Source organism: Loxodonta africana, chromosome 3 (genome assembly GCF_030014295.1).
Source record: "Loxodonta africana isolate mLoxAfr1 chromosome 3, mLoxAfr1.hap2, whole genome shotgun sequence".
In the NCBI taxonomy this organism is placed as follows: Eukaryota; Metazoa; Chordata; class Mammalia; order Proboscidea; family Elephantidae; genus Loxodonta; species Loxodonta africana.
In genome coordinates this window covers 42,323,638-42,347,457 of record NC_087344.1, presented here as the reverse complement: position 1 = coordinate 42,347,457, position 23,820 = coordinate 42,323,638, and the positions used below count along the sequence as shown (strand labels likewise).

Genomic DNA, 23,820 nt, shown 5'->3' with positions numbered 1-23,820 from the left:
CATCCATAAACAAGGACACTCAATTCAAATACTATGTTTGAAAATTTTGATCGTGTTGCAAAAGGGTAAAATGGCAGCAGAGAGGGTGGACTTAGGCCAATTTCAAACAAAAGACTGAAAAGAGGTTGTTGGTTTTTGTACTTATCCAATATAGATACTGGTGCTCCGTTGGCAAAAGTCACCCAAAGGATATCATATGAACTGTTTGCTTCCTTATGACACAAAAAATACCCCTCTGTTTTAAAAACATAATTGCCACTGGTTAAGGGTACCCACCTTTTGTAAAAGGTGGTCATTGCGCTAAGTGCACTGACATGAACGTGAAGCCATACTGGGTAGAACGATGTGCTCAGTGCATTTCTGGGACAAGGTGGCACTGTCATTGATGGTCTATTGATGGAAAGAAGCTAATTTTCTTTTTAAGTTTAAGCCTTTAGTATTAACTTAATTGGGCCATGCTGTAAAAGCATCACTAATAACTGTCAGAAGTACCCCCGAGTCACCAGAGAATGACAAAGCGTGGCAAAGGCCTCTTCCACTTGGTACAGAGTGAGCTGAAGTTCTCCTCCTGGCTCACTCTGAAGCTGTCCTCAAAGGTCATCAAAGACCCCAAGGTGAGTTACTGTTTAAGAAGCATCGAGTCTTTTTTTGTGGGGATGGAAAATTTGGCAGAGGATATTGGCGATGGTAGTGTAACGTGATTGGTGTAATTGATCTCACTGGATTGTATTAATGAAAAATGTTAAATTGGCAAATGTTGTGTTGTCTATCTTTTTACAGAAATAAAAAGGTAAAGTAAAAAAGACCCTCAAATTCTCAGCCTACTTCCTTCTCCACCTCTCAGTGAGACTTCATTTCATAAATGCTTTATATATATAGTGTGAAGCGTGTGTGCGTAACACTATTAAATCACGTACTAAGAAAAGAAAAAAATCATCCATAATTCCTTTACCCTAACACGACTATTTTCATGTTTTTAATAGTACATGCTAGTTCTTATTCACATACCAGTTTTTTTTTAAACAGTGGCAAACACTTTATGTTCTAATTCCTTAATATTATATTTTCCAAGTTTCTATAATCTTTTAATTACTATTTTAATGATTGCTAAAATTACAAATTGATATGCTCAGTAATCTACTAATTTATGTCTTTATTGTGGATATTTAGGCCAAAGGTCAGAAACTGGTTGCCTGCCGGCCAAATTACGACCTGCAGAATGTACTTTGTTTGATACACACAGGAATAGCTCAATATCTAGTTTTGTTTTGTTTTGTTTGAATTAGTTGCCAAGGAAAAACATGAGATAGCCCTTAAAATCCAGATTTCTCACATTCTAATGTGGCAACAAGTGGCTGCAGTCTACCTTTAGAGAGAGCATATGCTCTGTACTTTTCCACTGTCCCCACCTCTCTCTATTGTCTCTCTATTGCTTCATTCATTCATATTAACATCTCCCTGGTTCCTAGATGCAATGAGTCTGCAACCCTTGACTTAGTCACTATAGATAAGACTGCAGATAATACCATCAGATAATTTTTTGTTTCTGTTGTATTGTTTCCTTCAGGTCTATTTCTGAAATCAGGCTTCCCAGGTACGTATACTTGGGGTCTTGCCAAATTGTGTTCCATTTGGGATGTCTTTGAGGGCCACAACCTTCTTTTTTTGCAAATGTTGCCCTATGTACTCCCCCTCCTCCCACACAGAGGTGGACAGTAAACTCCCCACTGAGCTGGGCCAATCAGTCCCTTCCTTCTAGGACTTTAGATAGAATTCAAAGATGTAACATTTCTGAGCTGATTGCTTAAACTGCGGAAATTAAATTTTGGCTATGGGGGGCATATTTGGCCAAATGCATGTGGAAAACAAAAGAAAACCAGTTTTTGCCAAGAGAAAAATAAAATACGTATGGACAGAAAGGATCCTTGGTGGTGCAATGGTTAAGCGCTCAGTTGCTAACGAAAAGGCCAGCGGTTCGAATCCAGCAGCTACTCTGCAGGAGAATGGTGTGGTAGTCTGCTTCCATAAAGTTTACAGCCGTGGAAACTCTATGGGGCAGTTCTACTCTGTCATATAGGGATGCTATAAGTCCGAATCAACTCAATGGCAACAGGTTTTATGTGGATAAGGAGGTAGTAAGGCAAGAAACCATGAAACTGAGAGACAGAGTTCCCAGTGGGATTCTGGTTCTGCTAGTCTGAATTTACTCGGGCTCTGGAAGCTATCCAGTGTCTTTCCAATACGCTTTTTCCTTTAAGCTGGATGGAGGTGGGTTTCTGTAGCCCCCATTTGAACATCATGCTCTTGAGGGCCAGATTTCTGTCCCCCTAGCAGTGCTGGCATAGAAAACCAAAAAACCTGCTGTCGTCCAGTTGGTTCTGCCTCACGGCGACACTATGTATGGAGTAGAATGAGCACAGGGTTTTCAGTGGCTGTGGCAGTGGGTTGCCAGGACTTTCTTCCCGGGTGCCACTGGGTATATTTGAACCACCAACTTTTCACTTAGTAGCAGAGCACAATATCTTTGTGCCACTCAGCGACCTTTTGCTGGCACAGAAGAGGTGCTGAAAAGTACATGTTGAAAGAGTTAATGAGGCTTGAATAAGATGACCCCCTTACACTACCACCATGCATGTGACTGTGCCTTATCAAGGTCACTAACAAGGTCCACGCTCCCGATTCCAGCGGTCCAGTCTCGGACATTTTCTCCCTCTGTCAGCAGATGTGACCCAGCCAAGTTGCTCTCTGTCTTCACTTCTTCCTTTGGCCTCTAGGGGACTCTTCTTTTAGTTCTCCTCCTGCTTCACAGACCACAAGTCCTCCATTTCACTGACCTCCAAATGAACCTATTACTCCCCCACTTAATGAGGGTCTCAAATGTCACCTTTCGAGGGGCATCCCCTGATGGCCCTATCAGGAATAACACTTCCCTCACCAAGCTTCCCACTGCGCTATCTTCTTACTGTGATTTCTCCTCATAGCACTTGTCACCTGCCATATATTGTCTGTCTCCTCTAGTTAGAAAGTTCCATGAAAGCAGTGAGTTCTTTTCTTTTGTTCACTGCTCTCTCCCCTGGCATATGGTTGGTATCCCATTCATTGTTTCAACAACTGTTTATTGAGTGCCTATTATGTGTGATAAATACAGAAAGTATAATATGTTTTAGAAGGTGGTAAGTGCTATGGAAAAAAGTTGAGCGATATAAGAGTGTTTCGTAACCCTGGGGTTTTTAAATAGCATAGTCAGGGAAGGCCTATGGAAAAGGAAATATTTCAGTAAACACTTGAGGAGGTGAGAGAGAGTGCCATACAGATATCTGGGGAAAGAACATTCCAGGCAGAGATATCAGCCAAATGCAAAGGCCTTGAGACAGGGATATGTTCGTGAAGCAGCAAGGGGTTCAGAATGAACGGAGCGGAGTGTGCAAGGGGGAGAGTAGAATCAGGAGAGGTCAAAAAGGAAATGAGCCAATGGAGCTTTTTAAAATTAACTTTAGTCAGATATAATTTACATGCAATAAAATGTACCCGTTTTAAGTGTACGCCTTGATGAATTTTGACCAACGTACATATCCATGTACCCACTGCCTCCATCAAATGTAGAGCATTCCTACTGCCTGCAAAAGCTCCCTCCACCTCCCATCCCAGGGCCCTAGGCAAACCGCAGAACTGTTTTTGGTGGCAATAAATTCATTTTGCCTGTTCTAGAATTCCACTTAAAATGGAATCATGCAGTACTTACCCTTCTGGGCGCGGCTTACATTGCTCAACACGAAGTCTCTGAGATTCACCCCTGTTGTGTGTACGGTGCAGTAAATTACTTAACGTGGACTTTCTAGCCACAGTCTTTGTGACTCCCACACAATGACTGGGTGGGCTTATGCAAATAACGCTGACATGGATAGAGTCAAACTTTCAGGACCTTGTTTGCTGATGTGGCACGACTCCAAATGAGAAGAAACAGCCTCAAATATCCATTAATAATTGGGATCTGGAATGTATGAAGTGTGAAACAAGGAAAATTGGAAATCACCAAAGAGGAAATGGAATGCATAAACATTGATATCCTAGGTGTTAGTGAGCCGAAATGGACTGGTATTGACCATTTTGAATCAGACAATCACATGGTCTACTATGTTGGGAATGACAACTTGAAGAGGAATGGCATTGCATTCATCGTCAAAAAGAACATTTCAAGAGCTATCTTGAAGTATAATACTGTCAGTGATAGGATAATATCCAAGCACCTACAAGGAAGACCAGTTAATACAACTATTATTCAAATTTACACACCAACCACTAAGGCCAAAGATGAAGAAATTGAAGATTTTACTAAGTTCTGCAGTCTGAAATTGATTAAACATGCAATCAGGATGCATTAATATTACTGGTAATTGGAATGTGAAAGTTGGAAATGAAGAAGAAGGATCAGTAGTTGGAAAATATGGCCTTGGTGATAGACATGATGTTGGAGATTGCATGACAGAATTTTGCAAGATCAATGAGTTCTTCATTGCAAATACCTTTTTCAACAACAAAAAAGGCAACTATATATGTGGACCTCACCAGATGGCATACACAAGAATCAAATCGGCTACATCAGTGGAAAGAGACAATAAAAAAGCTTAATATCATCAGTCAGAACAAGGCCAGGGGCCAACTGTGGGTCAGACCATCAATTGCTCATATGCAGGTTTAAGTTGAAGCTGAGGAAAATTAGAGCAAGTCCACCAGAGCCAAAGTACAACCTTGAGTATATTCCACCTGAATTTAGAGACCATCTCAAGAATAGATTTGACACCTTGATGCTAATGACCTAAGACAAGATGAGCTGTGGAATGACATCAAGGACATCATACATGAAGAAAGCAAAAAGTCATTAAAAAGACAGGAAAAAAAGAAAAGACCAAAATGGATGTCAGAAGAGACTCAAACTTGCTCTTGAACATCAAACAGCCAAAGCAAAAAGAAGAAATGATGAAGTAAAAAGAGATGAACAGAAGATTTCAAAGGGTGGCTCGAGAAGACAAAGTAAAGTATTATAATGACATGTGCAAAGACCTGGAGATAGAAAACCAAAAGGGAAGAACACGCTTGGCATTTCTTAAGCTGAAAGAAGAAAAAACTCGAGCAAAAATTCAAGAAAAAATTCGAGTTGCAACATTAAAGGATTCTTTGGGGAAAATATTAAAGATGCAGGAAGCGTCAAAAGTAAATGTAAAGAATACACAAAGTCACTGTACCAAAAAGAATTGGTTGATGTTCAGCCATTTCGGGAAGTAGTATGTGATCAGGAACCGGTGGTACTGAAGGAAGAAGTCCAAGCTGCCCTGAAAACATTGGTGAAACACGATGTTCCAGGAATTGACAGACTACCAGTTCAAATATTTCAACAAAGGGATTCAGTGCTGGAAGTGCTCACTTGTCTCTGCCAAAAAATTTGGAAGAGAGCTATGTGGTCAACTGCCTGGAAGAGATCCATATTTACGCCTCTTCCCAAGAAAGGTGATCTTAATGAATGCAGAAATTACAGAACAATATCATTAATATCACACTTACGTCAAATTTTGCAGAAAACCATTCAAAAGCAGCTACAGCAATATATAGACAGGGAACTGCCAGAAATTCAACCTGGATTCAGAAGAGGGCGTGGAGCAAGGGCTATCATTGCTGATGTCAGATGGATCATGGCTGAAAGCAGAGAATACCAGAAGGATGTTTATCTGTGTTTTATTGACTCTGCAAAGGCATTTGACTGTGTGGATCATAACAAATTATGGATAACATTGTGAAGAATGGGAGTTTCAGAACACTTCATTGTGCTCATGAAGAACCTGTACATGGGTGAAGAGGCATTCAACAGAACAAGGGGACACTGCTTGTTTTAAAGTCAAGAAAGGTGTGCATCAGGGCTGTATCCTTTCACCACACTTATTCAATCTGTGTGCTGAGAAAATAACTCAAAAAGGTGGACTATATGAAGAAGAACGGGGCATCAGGATTGGAGGAAGACTCATTAACAATCTGCGATATGCAAATGACACAACCTTACTTGCTGAAAGTGAAGAGGACTTGAAGCACTTACTGACGAAGATCAAAGACCACAGCCTTCAGTATAGATTACACCTCAACATAAAGAAAACAAAAATCCTCACAACTGGGCCAATAAGCAACATCATGATAAACGGAGAAAAGATTGAAGTTGTCAAGGATTTCATCTTACTTAGATCCACAATCAACACCCATAGAAGCAGTAGTCAAGAAATCAAAAGACGCATTGCATTGGGCAAATCTGTTGCAAAGACCCCTTTAAAGTGTTAAAAGCAAAGATGTCACCTTGAAGACTAAGGTGCGCCTGACCCAAGCCATGGTGCTTTCAATAGCCTCATATGCATGTAAAAGCTGGACAATGAATAAGGAAGACCTAAGTTTTTTTTTTTTTTTTTAAGAAGAATTGATGTCTTTGAATTGTGGTGTTGGCAAAGAATATTGACTATACCATGGACTGCCAAAAGAACGAACAAACCTGTCTTGGAAGAAGAAAAACCAGAAGGCTCCTTAGAAGCAATGATGGGAAGATTATGTCCCACATACTTCGGACAGGTTATCAGGAGGGATCAGTCGCTGGAGAAGGACACCATGCTTGGTAGAGGGTCAGCAAAAAAGAGGAAGACCCTCAATGAATGGACTGACACAGTGGCTGCAACAATGGGTTCAAGCATAACAATGATTGCGAGGATGGCACAGGACTAGACAGTGTTTTGTTCTGTTGTACACAGGGTTGCTATGAGTTGGAACCGACTCAATGGCACCTAACAACAACAACAATGCAAACAAGTGCTTGTGGACCACCAAGGAAACTTGATGGCTTTCTGTTAATGTAAATAAAATGCATGGAACTGTTGTGGGGGTGGGACCATGCAATTAAGGTGTATAAAACCTTAACAAGGGGATTGGTCAGTTTTGCCATCGTGCTAGGCTTACAGGGAGACACGGGGAGAGAGAGCAGCTGTAACACAGAAGTCAGCATGAAACGGTGGTACAGCAGTAGCAACAGTGATAGCAGCTCGAGATGGCAGGAAACAGGAGATTGGCACGAGACGTCTGCAGTGGGGCTTGCCAACCTAGGGAGCTAGCTTTATGACGCTTGCCCTAGCAGGGCAGAGGTGAGGCCGAGAGGCCAGAGAGAGTCCTGCCTGTGGGCACTCCTGAGAAGACGCTGTCCTGATCGAAGAACTGTATCCTGAGTCATTTCTGATTCTGAGTTATATCCCTGTTACTTCCCTAATGAACCCCATAACTGTGAGTATGGTCTGAGAGTTCTGTGTGGCCACTGCCATGAATTATCAAACCCAGCAAAGAAAGAGAGTGTCGTGAGACGGACGGCTGGTGTCAGGTAAAAAGGATGGAGAGTGGAGGTATGTCTGACCTCCACCTCATAGCAATCAACTTTGGGCTGTTGATGCTGATTCTCCTCCTCCCTGGTGAAGTTAGGAGGTCAGATGCCTCTGCCATTTTTACATGTGTGTCAGTAGTTTGTTCCTTTTCATTCTGAGTATGATATACCACAATTGATTTATCCATTCATTCACCTGTTAGGCTGTTTCCAGTTTTCCACTATTATGAATAAATCTGTTATGAACCTCTGTGAACAAGTCTTTGTGTGGACATGTTTTCATTTCCCTTGAGTATACACCTAGGAGTGGGATTTCTGGGTTGCACGGTAAGTGTATGCTGAGCTTTATAAGAAAGTTTCAAATTGTTTACCACAGAGATTGTACATTTTATATTCCTACCCAATGATTGAGAGGCCTAGTTGTGTGTGTGTTTTTTTTTCTTAGTAATCTTACATATGTTTAGATCAGTTCAGGATTTTGAGCAAAGAACTGACATGATCTGACTTATGTTCTAAAAGCATCACTTTGCTGTGTTGAGACTAGACTACAGTGGAACAAAATCTGGACTCAAGGACACTCCTTAGGAGACAACTGCAATAATCCAGGCTTGGCCAGGCTGGGTAGAGTGGAGGTGGTGAAGAGTGGTCAAATTCTGGAAATATTTAACAGCAAGGTTTCCAGGGAATGTTCTCCATCCCTCCTTGATGAATAATATCAAACTTTAAGGTAAGCTATTGCTTTTCTCAAGAGGCATGGTGGTTCAGTAGCGGAATTCTCACCTTCTATGCAGGCCAATATACCTCGTGTGCCACCAGCACCTGTCTGTAATTGGAGGCTTGCATGTTGCTATGATGTTGGATGGGTTTCAGCAGAGCTTCCAAGCTAAGATGGACTAGGAGAAAAGGCCTAGTGATCTACTTCTGAAAAGTTGCCAATGAAAAGCCCTATGGATCACAATGGTCTGATCTGCAACCAATCATGGTGATGGTGTAGGACGAGGCAGCATTTTGTTCCATTGTGTGTGGGGTCACCATGAGTCAGGGGCTGTCTTGATGGCAGCTAACAACACTGGTTTTCTCAGAAGATTCATGTGATACCTGAGGTCAAGTGTGTGCACAGAACTTGCTTGAATGTGTGCTACGCATAGTAACTTCATTATTATAAAGTATTCTTCACTGTTTTAAAATAAATTACGGGTTTTAAATTTTGATCCCCAGATTGTAATTATTCTGGTATGGCAGCCCCAAACACAACATGCCAACTCAGCCATTCTCCTCACGATAGACTTAAAAAAAGAAAACCCAACACATTTCACATCACGGTCTGCTTCAGTTCTGCGAAGCCTCATAAATTGACATCTCACTGCTTTGGCCACTTCAGCTAATGTCCTGATTTATGATTTATGGCTGAAAGTTACTTTTTACGCCAGATTTATAAACTGGTCTTTCTTTAAGTAATACCGGCTTTGTACACCAAGCAAGACAGTAAATTTATTGTCTATGAATTGTTACCTTGAAAAAATTACATCAATGCAAAGTGATTGCCTTTTAGCCTCTATAGCCAATAAATTTATTTATTTTTTTGAGAGCAATGATATTTGTGAGGTCACAGAATAATATATAACGGGTGATCTCAGACTGAAAAGGAGCAAGTTGGAAGCTCTGGACAACAGAAGCCAAGGAGGAAGACTTACATCTTGCTCCAGTCATGTATAAGCTAGCCTCGCTCTGCTTGCTTTTCATAGGTCTCTTAAATCCTTTCCTATCTTTTCCTGTCACTGACTCCAGGGAGATGTCCCCTCAGCTCTCAGGTAAGTTGAATTTTTTTCCTTCAAGGGGATTCTTAATTGACAAGTGTTGTCTTACGTATACTTTTGCAACCACCATCACAACAAAAATGAACGGGAATTCTTGCTTAATAGAGTCTTGGTGTATTTATCATTCCAGCTATGGAAAGAATTATTACAAGATCCTCACTGTACATTTTAGATCCAGTAACAGATGCAGTATTTTTTTTCCCCCACTAAAATGTAAAAGTAGGAGGGTAATTGGTTATTTCATGTCATCTCTATAATTCAAATTTTTGTTTTGGTCAACTTAAAAAATTTTTTTAATTGCACTAAATTTGAAATACCATTTTTAGTTTTTATTTTAAATGAACTGATCAAGTGTAAGACTGGTTGTGCCTATTGTAGATTAATAATATATAAATTTTAAGATAAAGAGTAACCAGCTGATATATGAAACAAAAATGTTTATTTAAAAAGAAAAGTTAAAAGCTGGAGCTAGGGTGTCACAGATTCTCAGGTACATTCATCTTTTCTTTTTGATTTATGTTTCATTCAATCCAAGTCTAAGCTGGATTTTTCAAAAAATCTATCAGCCAGGTAGATACTTATTTTGCTATTATCTCTCATTTTAGTGCAAGAAATGAACAAGTTGATATTTGGGCATCAGGTTTCATGAAAAAATTAACTGGACTTTATCTTACCCTTAATTTTAGTCTTCTTTTTAAAATAAAGAGAAAAAAAAACTCTTCTAAGCCATTGATTTTACCATTTCTAGTCTTTAATAAATAACATCTCCCAGGCAGGCTTTCTGGTAATTTCAAGCACTTTGTCATTCCTGCACTATCAATAGACTTCTAGGGTCACTGAGCTCCTAATTGCAGCCAAATTAATGGTCAAAAAGAGGCATTAACTTTACTGAATCTTTGCTATTTGAAAAGGAACAGTGAAAAGTACAAGATGAAATCAAGGGTGAATATTCAGATATTACTGTCATCTTTAAAAACTCACATATCATTGTTTTGATTAAATAAAAGAAACTTAGATGAACTAAGCGTAGCATCTCACTCAAATTCTAACACAGGTGGCAGCTAGCTGACCTTAGAACTTTTGCCAGGATTCTTCTCTCAGTTACTTATTTCTCCGTCAATAATCCTTCGTGACATAAACACTCCTATATGGTCAAATTTTATAGATTTTGATGAACGTTCTTTAGAAATACTGTGAGTGTACTCAGATGCCTTTATGATGGTTTGTTCACTGTCTTCCAATCAAGGTTGTAACTTAGTATTTATAAGCCTGTCACATGCTAGTATTATATGTGGTCTCCCACCCTGACTCCCAAGGCTTCCAACCCTAACATAGTAGCATTGGCCAAGGGACCTATCCTGGTGCTAAGTCTGCACTTACTATATACCTTACATTTACTTATACTTCACACACTTGCCATGTACCTTACATGCACTTAATATACTTCACATGTACTTATCATACACCTTACACATTTATAAAAAATCTTACAAAAGCTTATACCTTACCCACGTTTACCGTACACTTTATATGCCACTTAGCCTACCAAATTTCACATTGAAATATTAAGTCCATGAAAGATTATTTTAAAGCACATTCTTTTCTAAGTTGTTTTTAGGTGCCATGGAGTTGTTTCTGACTCACAGCGACCCTATATACAACAGAACGAAACACTGCCCAGTCCTGCGCCATCCTCACCATTGTTGTTATGCTTGAGCCCATTGTTGCAGCCACCGTATCAGTCCATCTCGTTGAGGGTCTTCTAAGTATAATAATATTTGTATCTAAATCTTGAAGTTCAGTAAGAGATGACACCAACTTATTTGTCCTTCAGGAAGAACATGAACAATACTATCTTTTAGAAAACCACTGCTTCACGCTTCCTTTCACTCCAATTTCACCACCCAAATATCTAAGAGCAAAAGGCAATAGGCAGCAGTTGGTAGGCAGAACGACGAAGAATCAGACTTTATGAGCTGAAAGTTTTTTTTTTTTCTTCCAACAAAACTATCTTTAATCCCAATTTACATAGGACTGTTTTGTAAAGTAAAACTACTGTTCATCATTTCCCACCCTGGAAGTACAGGTGCAACCCTGCCCAGTCTTTGGCCTCTCTCTCTGCCCTCATTGTGTCTGTACAACAGTAAGAAATACCACTGGGATAGCCAAGGATTTTTAGGCTAGTGAGTAGAGGGGGTTGATAATCCAAATCTATTGAAGGGTCCCTAATTCGAGGTTCTGACACGTGGAAGAGGAGAGCTCACTACTGGCTGTAACACCACTTCTTCATTTTCTCAGGAGTTGAAGTGTCACGCTTTGTTTTTAGAGGCATTGAGAGTTGGACCTGACCAATATAGCCAAGGGTTGCCTCTCAGAGACTGCAAGGTCAGCCCCTGAGTAGGGCCTCTTGGCGGCAAGTGATGGGGCTCTAATTTGAGCTGGGATGTTAGACTTGGCAGCTGTATGTCCATGTTGGCTAATACTCTCTCAGGAGATAAGGGCTGGGATGCTTGCCAGGTGCCCCAAACTCCATGGTGCAGAATGCCCGAGGCAGGCAGAGAGCTCTTGAAACGGCTTTTAGAGATGCTGTGGAGCAGGCTGCCCCTGTAGTCAAGGAGGTTAAGCGGCTCGATGAAGAGTCAGCATCAGCTCCATTCTCGCAACTTCCTATTCTGACGGGTCCTACACCGGACTGTCACATTCCCATCTCTCTGCTGAAACACACCACTGACAAGTCATCAGTTTAGCATTTGAAGGTTTTCTAGTACTCCCACCCTGTTCTTGGTATCCCACCCCTAAAGACAACAGGGCACAGAAATAACAAATTGAAGAATGAACTGAATTGCTAATGTTGTTAGTCTGTGTCGCAGCTGATGACGATGCAAGATTAACTTTGGATGAGCTGGAGAGAGCTTCCCTTCTGCAGATATTGCCAGAGATACTGAGCGCAAAGAGAGACGGTGGTCTTGAGAAAGCAGGTAAAACGATTCTTGTGTTTTGCAGGTCGTCTGGTTTTATTGCTCTTGAATTTACCTTTTATACCCACCTACTAGATGAGGTGAAACCCTATCTTGGAAGGTAAGTATGAACTGTGTGAATTAATTCTCCAACTCTCTCCCCTCCTGGCTTAAAGGCTCCTCTGCAGTTGCCTTTTGTCTTTTTCTCAGCAATTCTTTGCCAACGTCATGCTCTACTTGGTGCCTCAGCACTTTTTTTTTTTTTCCCTCTATGGATATTTATTTTTTGTGTGGTATTATCACCGTTTCTAAAGAGTACAGTTTTAAATACTGGTTTCTGACTAACATCTTAAGCCAACTAATCTTTCTATACCCCAGTTTCTTAAATCAGTAAACAGGAACGATAAAAAGCATCCACCTCACGGGGTTATTGTGAAGAGATGCTGAGCACGGTCACACAGAAAATAATGAATAAAGTGTCAGCTGTTACTATTTTCTCCATGACTGTATTCTTCCAAGCACTGATACAAATGCTCAGGGGCTTTTGAACATGAAATGGAGCCTTTTAATTGACATTGTTTAATAGAAAAGCATTCATCTGTTATACAGTATTTTGGGTAAACTACTGAAGTGCTATCCGAACGAGGAAAATCCTGCACCTTTTGTGAATTCCATAGATAAGAACTAAGGTGCTTGCCTGCATGAAAATAAATACAGCTAGAGTGTGAAAAAAAGGAAGACCAGACACTAGACATAGTTTAGTAATATTCTACTTTGTGTATGTTAAATAAAACAAACACAAAATAGAAATAATGGGATGATGGATCAATTTTTTAAAATACTGTTTTCCAGATCCTACTACCAACACTTTCAACCCAAGAGGAAGTATGAGAAAGGTAAGTGACTTCATTTATGAAAATGAGGGTGGAAAAGTTGAACATTCTATACCCAATTTGACAAGATTCATAATTCACGAACTGAAGAGTGTTCTTGGCAGGAGCATTCTTGGTGTGAACTAGAATGTTCTTGATGGAAATCATACCTTGAAATAATGGGCCAATCGGTGTTATCTTAAAGCATTAATTTTTCCAAATTTTGGTTCATGTAAAATCTTAATGCAAGTAGTAGTTATCCAGTGTCTCTTTTGTGTAAATTGTCGTAACAAGTTGGAAGAGAATAAAAGATAGATAAGACCCCTGCTTTGAAGTCTGTAGCCCATTTGTGCGGTCTCATTATTTCAACACGTGTCCAGGGACCAGCAGAAGGGTATCACAGGGAAGCTTGCAGAGTCTCAGACTCACCTAAGACCTTCTGAGTCAAAAGCTGCATTTTAACAAGATCTCCAGGTGGTTCACATGCGTGTTAAAGTCAGAAAAGCACTGCAATGTAACAAACGCAAGGACAGCATGCTGAAAACACTGAGAAAGCATATATGCGGAAACCCTGGTGACGTAGCGGTTAGGAGCTATGGCTGCTAACCAAAAGGTTGGCGGTTCAAATCCACCAGGTGCTCCTTGGAAACCCTACGGGGCAGTTCTACTCTGTCCTATAGGATTGCTATGAGTCTGAATCGACTTGACAGCAGCGGGTTTGGTTTGGCTTTGGCTGGAATATACGCAGTGGAGGGCAGAATATCAAGAAAGTTACTTGGGATGTAGTGGAAAAACTCTAATGGGGAATGATGAAATCAAATGGTTAGAAATAGTGTACAATTAATAAAAACAAAAAGCAAAACAAAACCCCAAAATCAAAACAATTGCTGTCAGGCTCCGACTCATGGCAATTCCAAATGTGTCGGAATACTTAAAAAGTGGGGCTAATAAATGTCGACAAGGAAATACTACTGATGGGAGTTTATGTGTTCATGGGCTCTGTAGTGTTTTAATGGCTGGTTTTTCTGAAGTAGATCACCAGGCCTTTCTTTCGAGGTACCTCTGGGTGGACCTGAATCTCCAACCTTTCAGTAAGCAGTGAGTGTATTAACCATTTGCAGTATGTGGGAATTCCTATACAATAATTCGTTTTCCAAGTCAATTCCGACTCAATAAGACAGAACTGCCCCATTGAGTTTCCTAGGCTGTAACTCTTTACAGAAGCAGACTGCCACATCTTTCTCCCTTGAAGTGGCTGGTGGGTTCAAAACGCCGACCTTTCAGTTAGCACCTGAGCGTTTAACCACTGAGCCACCAGGGCTCCTTGTACAATTAATAAAAAATTAATAGAGGACTTTAAATGCTTAAAGAAAATCTGTATTTGACTGTTACCAACCTTCAGAAAAATCAAAATTACCAGTTCCTAAAGGGTTTTGTGTGCAGTCTTACAAGCCATTCCAGTCCATCCAGAGGCACCTCAGAAGGCCTGATCTACTTTCGAACAGTCAGCCCCTGAAAACCCTATGGAGCACAGTTCTACTCTGACACACGTGGGATGGCCATGAGTAGGGGTCAACTGGACAGCAACTGGTTATGCCTCGACTACAGATTCCTTTCTCATGTAGGACTCCTAATTCATTGACCTATCTAGTTTTTGTTCGGACTGTTTTGGTCCGAACAAGACGCTAAGGTTTTATTGAGTCATCTTTTGGCCAGAACCAGGAAAGAGCGTAAGAAACATGAGGCTCCCTCTGAATGCTTCTGGAAATACTGTGTGATGCGAAATGCATGTCTGCTGGTTAACTACAATCATCTTAGAAATTAAAAATGCTTGCTTTAAAAACAGCACTACTCTGTTCATTACTATCTGGAAAATAAATCCTGTTTGCAAAAACCGTATGAGTGGCTATTTTCCTTATAAACATATCCTGAAGAATTACAATTTGACTTTCCTTCGATCAATCCCTCAGTTTAAAAAAAATCCTTTGAAAACTTAAAAGTGGGGCTAATAAATGAAGAGAAGCAAATACTACTGATGGAAGTTCATGTGCTCAGATTCCCTCTTAGTTGATTAAAGCGTTGGACACTGGGAAATTTTAATCTTTTAACACTTAAAGTTGTTTAATCACAGCCATTTATACTAGAGAAAAATCCCTTTAACTTTTTGAGAGAGAATACAAAGATGAAAAGGAGAGAGAGAAGAAAATTTGAGGGGGGATTAAAGGCTGTGGAATGGAAGAAATAGACCAGTTTATCAATTAAAAAAAGACCAAACATAAAGGAGCCCAGGTGGCGCAATGGTAAAAGTGCTCCGCTGCCAATCTAAAGGTGGGCGGTTGGAACCCATCAGCTGCTCCTTGGAAACCCTATGGGGCAGTTCTACCCTGTTCTATACGATCGCTAGGAGTTCGAATTCACTCGACGGCAGTGGGTTTGGTTTTTGGGTTTGCTGCCCAGTATTAATTTATATTCTATTAGCACATCTACATAAGTGGTTTGTATATGTATACATACTCTGAGTTCCTCAGAGCTGTGTGTGGCTCCCAGCACAGAACCACGCATACAGTGGTGCTAAATCTTTTAATGATAGAGAAACCTGAGCCTCTGAATGGGCTCTGTCAGCGCAATGTCACGTTTGTACTGGTCTTGTCAACAAGCACCACAAACCTCTTACGAAGAACAAGCCTGATCAATCTTCCACTTTTCCTTATTTAAGACACCAAGAAGAAATTTATAGGGAAAAATGGTTCACGCTAAGAAACAGATGTGTAATCTTGAACATGCTGACATTAAGTATAGCTTTTTTTTTTTTTTTTATGCCAGTGCTGTGGAATCTCCGTGTAGAAATTAAACTAGTACTAGCTCTCTAAAACAGAACTCTGGTGCCACAAGGCTATTTTATATTTATGATGCCAGAAAGAACTGAAAAGTGGGATTCCATTACAGTTTAAGTCCAAAACCCCTCACATGTCACAGTAATATTAGGCAGTTTTTCTTAAGGGTGGGGGCTCTGGAGTCAGATCACAAGGCTCGCATCCCTACTCCCAACACACACCAGCTGTTGAGTCCCAGACCAAGTGACTCAGCTCTCTTGGCCTCTGTTTCCTTCTCTGTAAAATGAGGATAACAACAATGCGGATTTCACTGTGTGGCTGTGAGCATTAGCCGGGATAAAGCAGTTAGAACAGCACCTGCCAGAGCAGTACACACTCTGTAAATACTGACCTGGGGGCACTTCCACTCTGTCCCAGGGGGTGGCTATGACTCACAATCAACTTGAAGGCAACCAGTTTTTTTTTCCTCCCTTTTTCTTCCTGCCTTTGTTATTGTTGTTTTGTTACAGAAAGGTGCAAATGCCTTGAAACATGTTAAGTTTTAAAAGCCCCGTTGGCTTCAGGGTCTTGTTCCAAATTTTAATTTCTAGATCCTGATGCCACCATCTATAGTCAGACTTTTTGTGAAACACAGGTTTCACCCCACACAATCTGCAGGAGTAATTTTGCCAACTCAATTTTATAAATGTGGTATTAAAATTGATAAGCATTAAAATATGTACCTGTATTCAGGAGCCACATACATTCTCCACAGTGCTCAAGTAAGGATTAGGTGACGATGCCCGAGTCTTACACACAGCAGGTGCTTAGACACACCTGACAATGGAGTATTGCTGAAACGACCGATAGCAATCGAACAGGAGGACCTTTTAATATCTTAATGTTGTCATTAGGTGCCATCGAGTTGACTCCAGCTCACAGGGACCCCACGTGAGTTGATTCCAGCTCACAGGGACCCCACGTGACAGAGCAGAACTGCCTCGCAGCATTTTCTGGGCTGCAATCTTTACGGGAGCAGATCTCCAGGTCTTTCTCTTTCTCCTGGGGAGCCGCTGCGTGGCTTCAAACCACCAACCTTTTGGTTAGAAGCTGAGTGCTGAACTGTCTGTGCCACCAAGCCTCCTTTCATATCAGAATAGATATTTCCCAATGTTATAATTTACATACGCAGGGCCAAGGTTTGTTGACAAGGTGAAGGAACAAGCTTTACATATACAGTTTATTGTTTTTACTTAAAAAAAAGTACCCAATTAAAAGATTAACAACCATTAAAAACAAGTAAATTCACACAGTTAATTAGAAATTTGGTGGAACAAAATTTCAATTTGGATTACATTTACCTTGTGAACTATACTGAAGTTTCAGTTCATTGCCAAACTACCCCAATTCACAGGGCAATTGGTTTTTCATAAATCCTGACCACTTACCCAAGAAACAACAGCTTTCTGGGTAACATTTCTGGACACACTGAAGCCTCTAATGTACATTTTTTATTACCAGTTTCTTTTTTTTTTTTTATAGTCATAGATATAAAAAGTTAATTGAGGTGACCGACAAAGTGGAGCCTGGGTGGGGCCCCCGTGGGGGGCGGAGCCGTCCTGCTGCCCTCCCCTCCCTACCTTCCTGTGCAGCAGCCCTAACACCGCAGGGATCCCAGCTCTAACCTGCTTATTGAAAAGTGAGAGTGTGTAAATGCTTTTACAGCTCTGCCTACAACAAGCACCGGTTTCAGGTCAAGCCCAGGGTGATATACACTCCCTAAAATGTGTGCTAAGGCAAAGAAATAAGCAGGTTTAGATGAAACAAGTCTCCCAAGACAATGGACAAGAGGGATTGGCATGACTGGAGAGCAGAGGTATAAATGCGCACACAGGAGTGCAGACGGCCCTCTGACAGTTGCAGGTGCCATTTCTGACTCATAGGCATAAAAACTTCATTAGCATAAAAAGGTCACAATGGCTACCTCAATGGGCATTATCCAGGCTGGTTAAAGTTTTAAAATTTGAGTTTTCACCAAGAATAAAAAAACCCCACATGACCTGACAACACAACAGTGCTTCAGGAGTCATTTACCCATCACGAGGTCATAGAATGGGAGCGTTCTCGCATCAGACGACAGGGGTATTTGCACAGGACTACTTAATATTACTTAATACTTAATATTAGAGAATTCCAAAAAATGTCAAAAGGCAGCGTTTGAAAATAGTCTGACACTTGAAGGTAAAATTACCATCCAGGAAAATGCTACTTAGAAAGGAGGGCTGCAATTCCAGGGGTCTGGGGTCAGGGTCCAGCAGTCCTCCTGGATACAACAGTCGATTCTCCCAATCCTTCTCAGGATGCACTTACAAAAAGCTATAAAACTTCAAAGGAGAAAGAAGTGTTTTCCTAAAAAAAAAATAATAATGAAATAAAAAAAAGAAAAGAAAAAAAATTAGTCTCTCACATATTATATAAAAGGTAAAAGGTTACTGTAATCTTCATTTCCTTCTGTTTTCTTTTTCTGATCTGCCCAGGTGTGCATTGCTAAGTTTGGGAAGGAACGCTTGACTTCTCTAAAGAGCACCAGTAAAGAGCTGACTTATCAAGTAAACATCACACTCACTTCTTAAAAGACAATTAAAAATGGCCTAGAAAGCACTGACCATGGAAGACTTTGCAGCCTCCCAGGCTCGGGTTACAGAGCGCCCTGGACGCCTCTGTCACTGCGCAGGCCCTCGACGACATTTAGCCCTGCTTGCTGGCCAGTGACAGGCCAAGAGAGGCTGCCTCAGACACAGACACTTCTTGTGCGTCAATCGGTTGGGAAGAAAGCTAACCCTTAGTTCCGGTGAGACTGAGCATTTAAACAAGAAGACACATAAGAACAATATCAACTTTTACATAACTTGAAATTTTTTACAATCATTATTTTACAAAAACATTAAAAAGGAAAATTATCATTTGTTGAGAAAGTTCTTTTGGTTCAACATTAGACACACAAATATTAATTTCAGCTCTTAAAAGGATAAGTCAATTGTAAGCTTTTCAGTTTTTAAGATAAGACTTTCAGAAATTCAGCAGAAGGTAGAAAGGGTAGAAGGTAGAAAGGGTAAGACATCTACAGGAATGAAGGTCAAAATTCAACCCTAAAATCTCAGTATTCCAGCTATACCAATGGGCAATATAGTTGAGTACTGGTAAATACTAAAGTGACTTGTGTCATGTAGGAAAAGAAAACTGGAGTGTTGTCTTAATTTTTAGGGGAAGCACCAAACTGTACAAAGTCTAGATGAATGAAGTAAATTTATGGAAACCACTATGGTAACCGTATGGCCCATGGCGGGGATTTCTTTAAGGGCTCTCATGGGGAAGATGGTTTATGTTAACAACAGAACACAAAATAAATGATGCTAAGGTTTTGGGCTCGTTTTAGCTAAACTTCTAATCATGATTTAGTTTGGGTGACACCTGAAATAAAGTTCTGCCATGCACATACCTGGTTTGAGGCCATCCAATCTCTTTAGAAGACAGGTAAACTAGAAAGAGAGTCTAATGGACAGTTTTAATGCATCAGGAACAAAGAAAAGTAAAAGATTCTAGATGCAATGTCCACTTCAGAAAAATAATGTCTATTAAAAAAACAGAGAAGGAAAAACCTTAACATTCAATGATAACTTCATGGTCGTTTACAAGTCAAGCGTTTAAAGCGACACACAGAAGTCTAAGTGTCCAGCATGTCCTGGGAAGGGTGTGAAGGTGCCTATTCGTAGTCACTCAACTGCTGTCCTCGGCCGGACCATGGTTGGAGTATTCTGCAGCTTCACCAACTGAGTCTTTGTTTTCGCAGGTGACACAGCCCTTCAGAACAGAACAAGAGCAGATGCGTTGTTTGATGCTAATGTCATCCGAAGCCTTTTAAAACCTTCAGTAAAATACTGACCAAGGAACATACTTCAGTTTCCACGACTGATTCAGTTCAGAGCTAAGCACACCCATCACAGTTCACTATTTACTACTGGAAGGTAAATGACAGCAACTGTTTAAACGCTTCCTTTTTTAGGGGGCGGGGTGGGGGGCTCATTGTCCATATACTCTTGTCATGGATTGAATTACATCCCCCCAAGAATGTGTGTATCAATTTTGCTGGGCCATAATTCCCGGTATTGTGTGATTATCCTATATGTTGTAAATCCTGCTTCTACGATGTTAATGAGGGAGGACGGGCAGCAGTTATGTTAGTGAGGCAGGACTCAGTCTACTAGGTTGGATTGTGTCTTGAGGCAATCTCTTTAGATAAAAGAAAAAAGCAAGCAGAGAGACAGGGGATGTCACAGCACCAAGAAATAAGTGCCAGGAGCACAGTGCGTCCCTTGGACTCAGGGTCCTTGCACAGAGAAGCTTCTAGTCTGGAGGAAGATTGATGAGAAGGAGTTGACACCCTGAATTTGGACTTTTAGCCTATTTTATTGTAAATAAATTTCTCTTTGTTAAAGCCATTCACCTGTGATATTTCTGTTATACCAGCACTAGATGACTAAGACAACTCTTCTACTCAAAAACCAGCAAAGTGACATTTTAAAAATGAAGACACTTAATAGTGATCAGCCCAGCTCCTACTTTTTGACAAGACCACATCTCACCATTCCTAAATGGCAGGAACTCCTTTTCTTTAAAAATGGGAGTGAGTGGACTCCAATGACTTGTTTACTTTGTAAACCTTGGCATCGCACTTTTTTGAACTTCTAACTTTATTCTTTTCTAATTGTTAACATCACTCCTCATCCTCCATCTTGGCGTGTATGGGAATAAAGACCTCATCACTAGTACAGCCATTGCTGCCATCATCACAGCTGCTGCCACCACCATCTGTCTTGATCCTGGTCCATCAAAGTGTCACTGTTCAGGCGCACTCACAGATGATCTCCCTGAGACGGCCTCGTAACAGCAAAAGACCACTGGGTCCTGTGGCAGTCCCTGCTATATTGAAGCACTGCTCTGGTGTAAATCTTACATCTTGTGTTCTAAGTCCTTTCAAATATGCACTCCAACCGGTGGAAGAAAAAGTCAAAAAGACCTGTATTCAAAGCCCAGTGAACTGTGTGACCTTATACAAATTGCTGAATATCTGGACACCTTACTTTGTTGCTTATCTGTAAATGAGAGATAATACCACCTGCCACCAAAGTAACCACAAGGATTCACATTTTCAAGGGGTCGTGCAATGCATGGTACCTGGCACAAAGGACATCACTATATAGAAGCTGTCACTGAGGTGCTTACTTGCATGTCTATTTCTTGAGGGACGGTCTGGCTCTGAATCCAAGAATGCACCTTGGCCAGCTCCTCCCTCTGTTCTCGGGAAAACTGGGGCTGTCCCTGCCTCATGCTCTCCAGCTTTTCTAGGTCTTCTTTTAGTACAACTTCTTTAACCCTGCAAACAAACCAGCCAACAAACAAACCTTAATAGCCTGGGATAAGGTACAGGGTTCTTATGCTGTCATCTAAGAATAGCACATGTCTTTTTTTTTTTCTAATGATGAGATACCTCGTATCTCTTGTTATGACACACACTGAAAAATAGCTGAATTGCTTCTTTGTCAAGTTGGTTAAGCTTGATCTTTTTTTCTTGGTAAAAACAACTGAATAGTGTTTTAATGAGGCATACAGAAGAATGAGATTTCCCTTAGCTCTTCTATTCCTTTAGACTGAAAAAAGGAAAGAAAACAAAAACCCAGAGTCTAAAAAGAAACATTCTTTTGCTTGTGTGCCATCTTGCAGAGCAATGCTTTTGTTTTCTTGTCTCATGACATGCAACATGCTTGTTTAGTCTCAGTCTTAACATATGTGGTACCATCGCCATAACCCTTATAAAAAATCATCCTTCACTTGACTTCAAATGAATGAATTTTACAATGCATTTTCTCCGTGCATGTATAAAAATATTTTAAACCCATTTTGCATTATAAATCACATAAGAACCCATAAAGAACTTCAAGTAAAGGTGAGCCTTCTAAAGTGCTTCCTTACCTCTCGGGCACCTGATACGTCATTAGAATGCGCTCAGGTGTCTGTTCTATCATTCTCCAGATGGACTCCTGGACGGAATTGGGAGCTGTCTCTTTTTTCTGTGCATCCTGGGTTATGTGCCCATTTTGGGAGATTTCAGAAGAGTAATCACTACTAGCAAAGTATATACTGCTGTCACTGCTTCCTACGAAGAATCATCAACAACAACCGATTAGAAGACACCTGTCAGGCACTCGTTTGCAAAGCTGGCCCAAGCACAAAAGCCAGCTGCTGGACTTTCTCACCACTAAGCCTCCCAAGGAGAGCCTTTTAGTCCTTGATCTTCCCAGTATCTCCTTTTCTACCCAAGTGGCTCTCCTCTGAAGGCCACAACTTGTTCCTTATCACCACCCACAACTGCTCCACCACTAGCACCACTGCTCAATCACTAGCATCCCAGCCTCACTTGCTTCTTTGCTTGTTCACTTTTCCCACTACAAATCTCAGACTCCCAGGGCCTTATCCTTTCTTTACCTCCCTCATCTTTCAACTTAAGAGTCCACATTGCTTCCTCTTGATAACGCTCTTTGCAATACCTTAGACTTCTTTTTCCCTCTGACTTTTCCCAACTACCAAAATGTCAACTCTGAAAAAGCCAGTTATGGACTTGGTTCTTACCTAAACCCAAGCAGCAAAAGGCATGCTAGAGAAAGCCACACCTAACAGGGTAGATGGTTCCACTACAAATTCATTGCCACCAACCCCAAAAGGGCCGTCCCCTGTCTTATCAGCTATTAAGAGAGGGCTGTTAAAATGTCCAACTATAATTGTGAAGCTTGTTTATTAGTGCTTACACATTTAGGATTCTTCTTTCCTCATAATGAATCGATCCCTTTATTATGAAATGTACACCTTCCTTTAAAATCAACTTTGTCTGGTATCAGTGTAGCTACTCCAGCTTTGTTTTATTGTTTGCATGGTATATTTTCCCCCTTCTTTTAACTTATCTGTGTCTTTATATTTCAAGTTAAGTCTCTTATAACCAGCATGTACAGTAAAACCTGCCAGAGAAGGAAAACTAAAATATTTTCCATAAAACAAGTGACAGAAAGGAGGTAAGAACATACCCGTCAAAGGCGGAAAGCTTGCAAGACCTGGAAAAACAAGGCAATCCCATCAAGTTCCGGCTCTCACATATTTCACTATAGTTAGTATTGCTTTTTTATCCACAAGACAGTCAAGCGGACAGAAAACCAGTTAAGATATAAGTTAAAGCAGGTCAACATTATCAAATATTACAGATTAAACTGTGTCCCCCTATACCTCTAGGTGTAATCCTATTTGGAAACAGAATATTCTTTGTTATGTTATTGAGGCCCTATCTCTGTAGGATGTGTTCTAAACATATCAAAAAAGCAGGTTAGACACAGAAGTAAGCACAGAAGGGGGTAAAAGAGATGCCATGTGAAGATCATCACAGAACCAAGGAACACTGGGTCTACAGAAGCCGAAAGAGACAAGGATCTTCTAGCAGAGTCGACAGAGAGCCTTCTCCTACAGCTGGTGCCCTGAATTCAGACTTCTAAGCTCTTAAAAAAAATTAAAACAGAGAAAATAAATAATCTGTTCCTTAGAACCACTTGCCTGTGGTTCTGTTACAGCAGCACTATCAGACATCAACCAACGTGATCTAATTTTACATTTCCAGTACATTCTATTCAACAACAGAACACACCTCTTTTCAAGTGCCCACGAAAAATTCACCAAGATAGACCAAATTATGAGCCATTAAATGAGTCTCAATAAATTAAAACACTCAAAGAATATTCTCTAGCTACAATGGGATTTAACTAGAAATTAAGAAATATATCTAGAAAAGTCTCCAAATATTAGGAAATTAAACAACACATGTCTATATAACCTATGGGTCAAAGAAGAAAGCAAAAGGGAAATTAG

At 40.5% G+C, this 23,820-nt stretch overlaps 2 protein-coding genes across 9 annotated transcripts in view; one reads left to right on the top strand and one right to left on the bottom strand.

The window, feature by feature from the left end:
- The first annotated feature begins 8,784 nt into the window (after positions 1-8,784).
- Positions 8,785-14,867, top strand: UTS2 (urotensin 2). Its single transcript, XM_064279924.1, has 4 exons — positions 8,785-9,207; positions 12,084-12,291; positions 13,023-13,066; positions 14,725-14,867. Exons 1-4 carry the CDS (start codon positions 9,105-9,107, stop codon positions 14,865-14,867), a joined length of 498 nt encoding a protein of 165 aa, XP_064135994.1. The 5' UTR covers positions 8,785-9,104.
- A 2,481-nt stretch (positions 14,868-17,348) lies between these two features.
- The window catches only part of PER3 (period circadian regulator 3), a 67,735-nt gene continuing 61,263 nt past the window's right edge, over positions 17,349-23,820 (bottom strand). For 6 of the 8 annotated variants that reach the window (XM_064281185.1, XM_064281186.1, XM_064281187.1 and 3 more), the window contains 4 exons: positions 22,992-23,018; positions 21,886-22,069; positions 21,139-21,289; positions 17,349-19,716 (listed from right to left, as the gene is read on the bottom strand). In XM_064281185.1, coding sequence (XP_064137255.1) covers positions 19,633-19,716; positions 21,139-21,289; positions 21,886-22,069; positions 22,992-23,018 — 446 coding nt within the window. In that variant the 3' untranslated portion in view covers positions 17,349-19,632. The remainder of the gene's footprint in view (positions 19,717-21,138; positions 21,290-21,885; positions 22,070-22,991; positions 23,019-23,820) is intronic. The other 2 variants (XM_064281188.1, XM_064281191.1) reach the window with 1 other exon arrangement.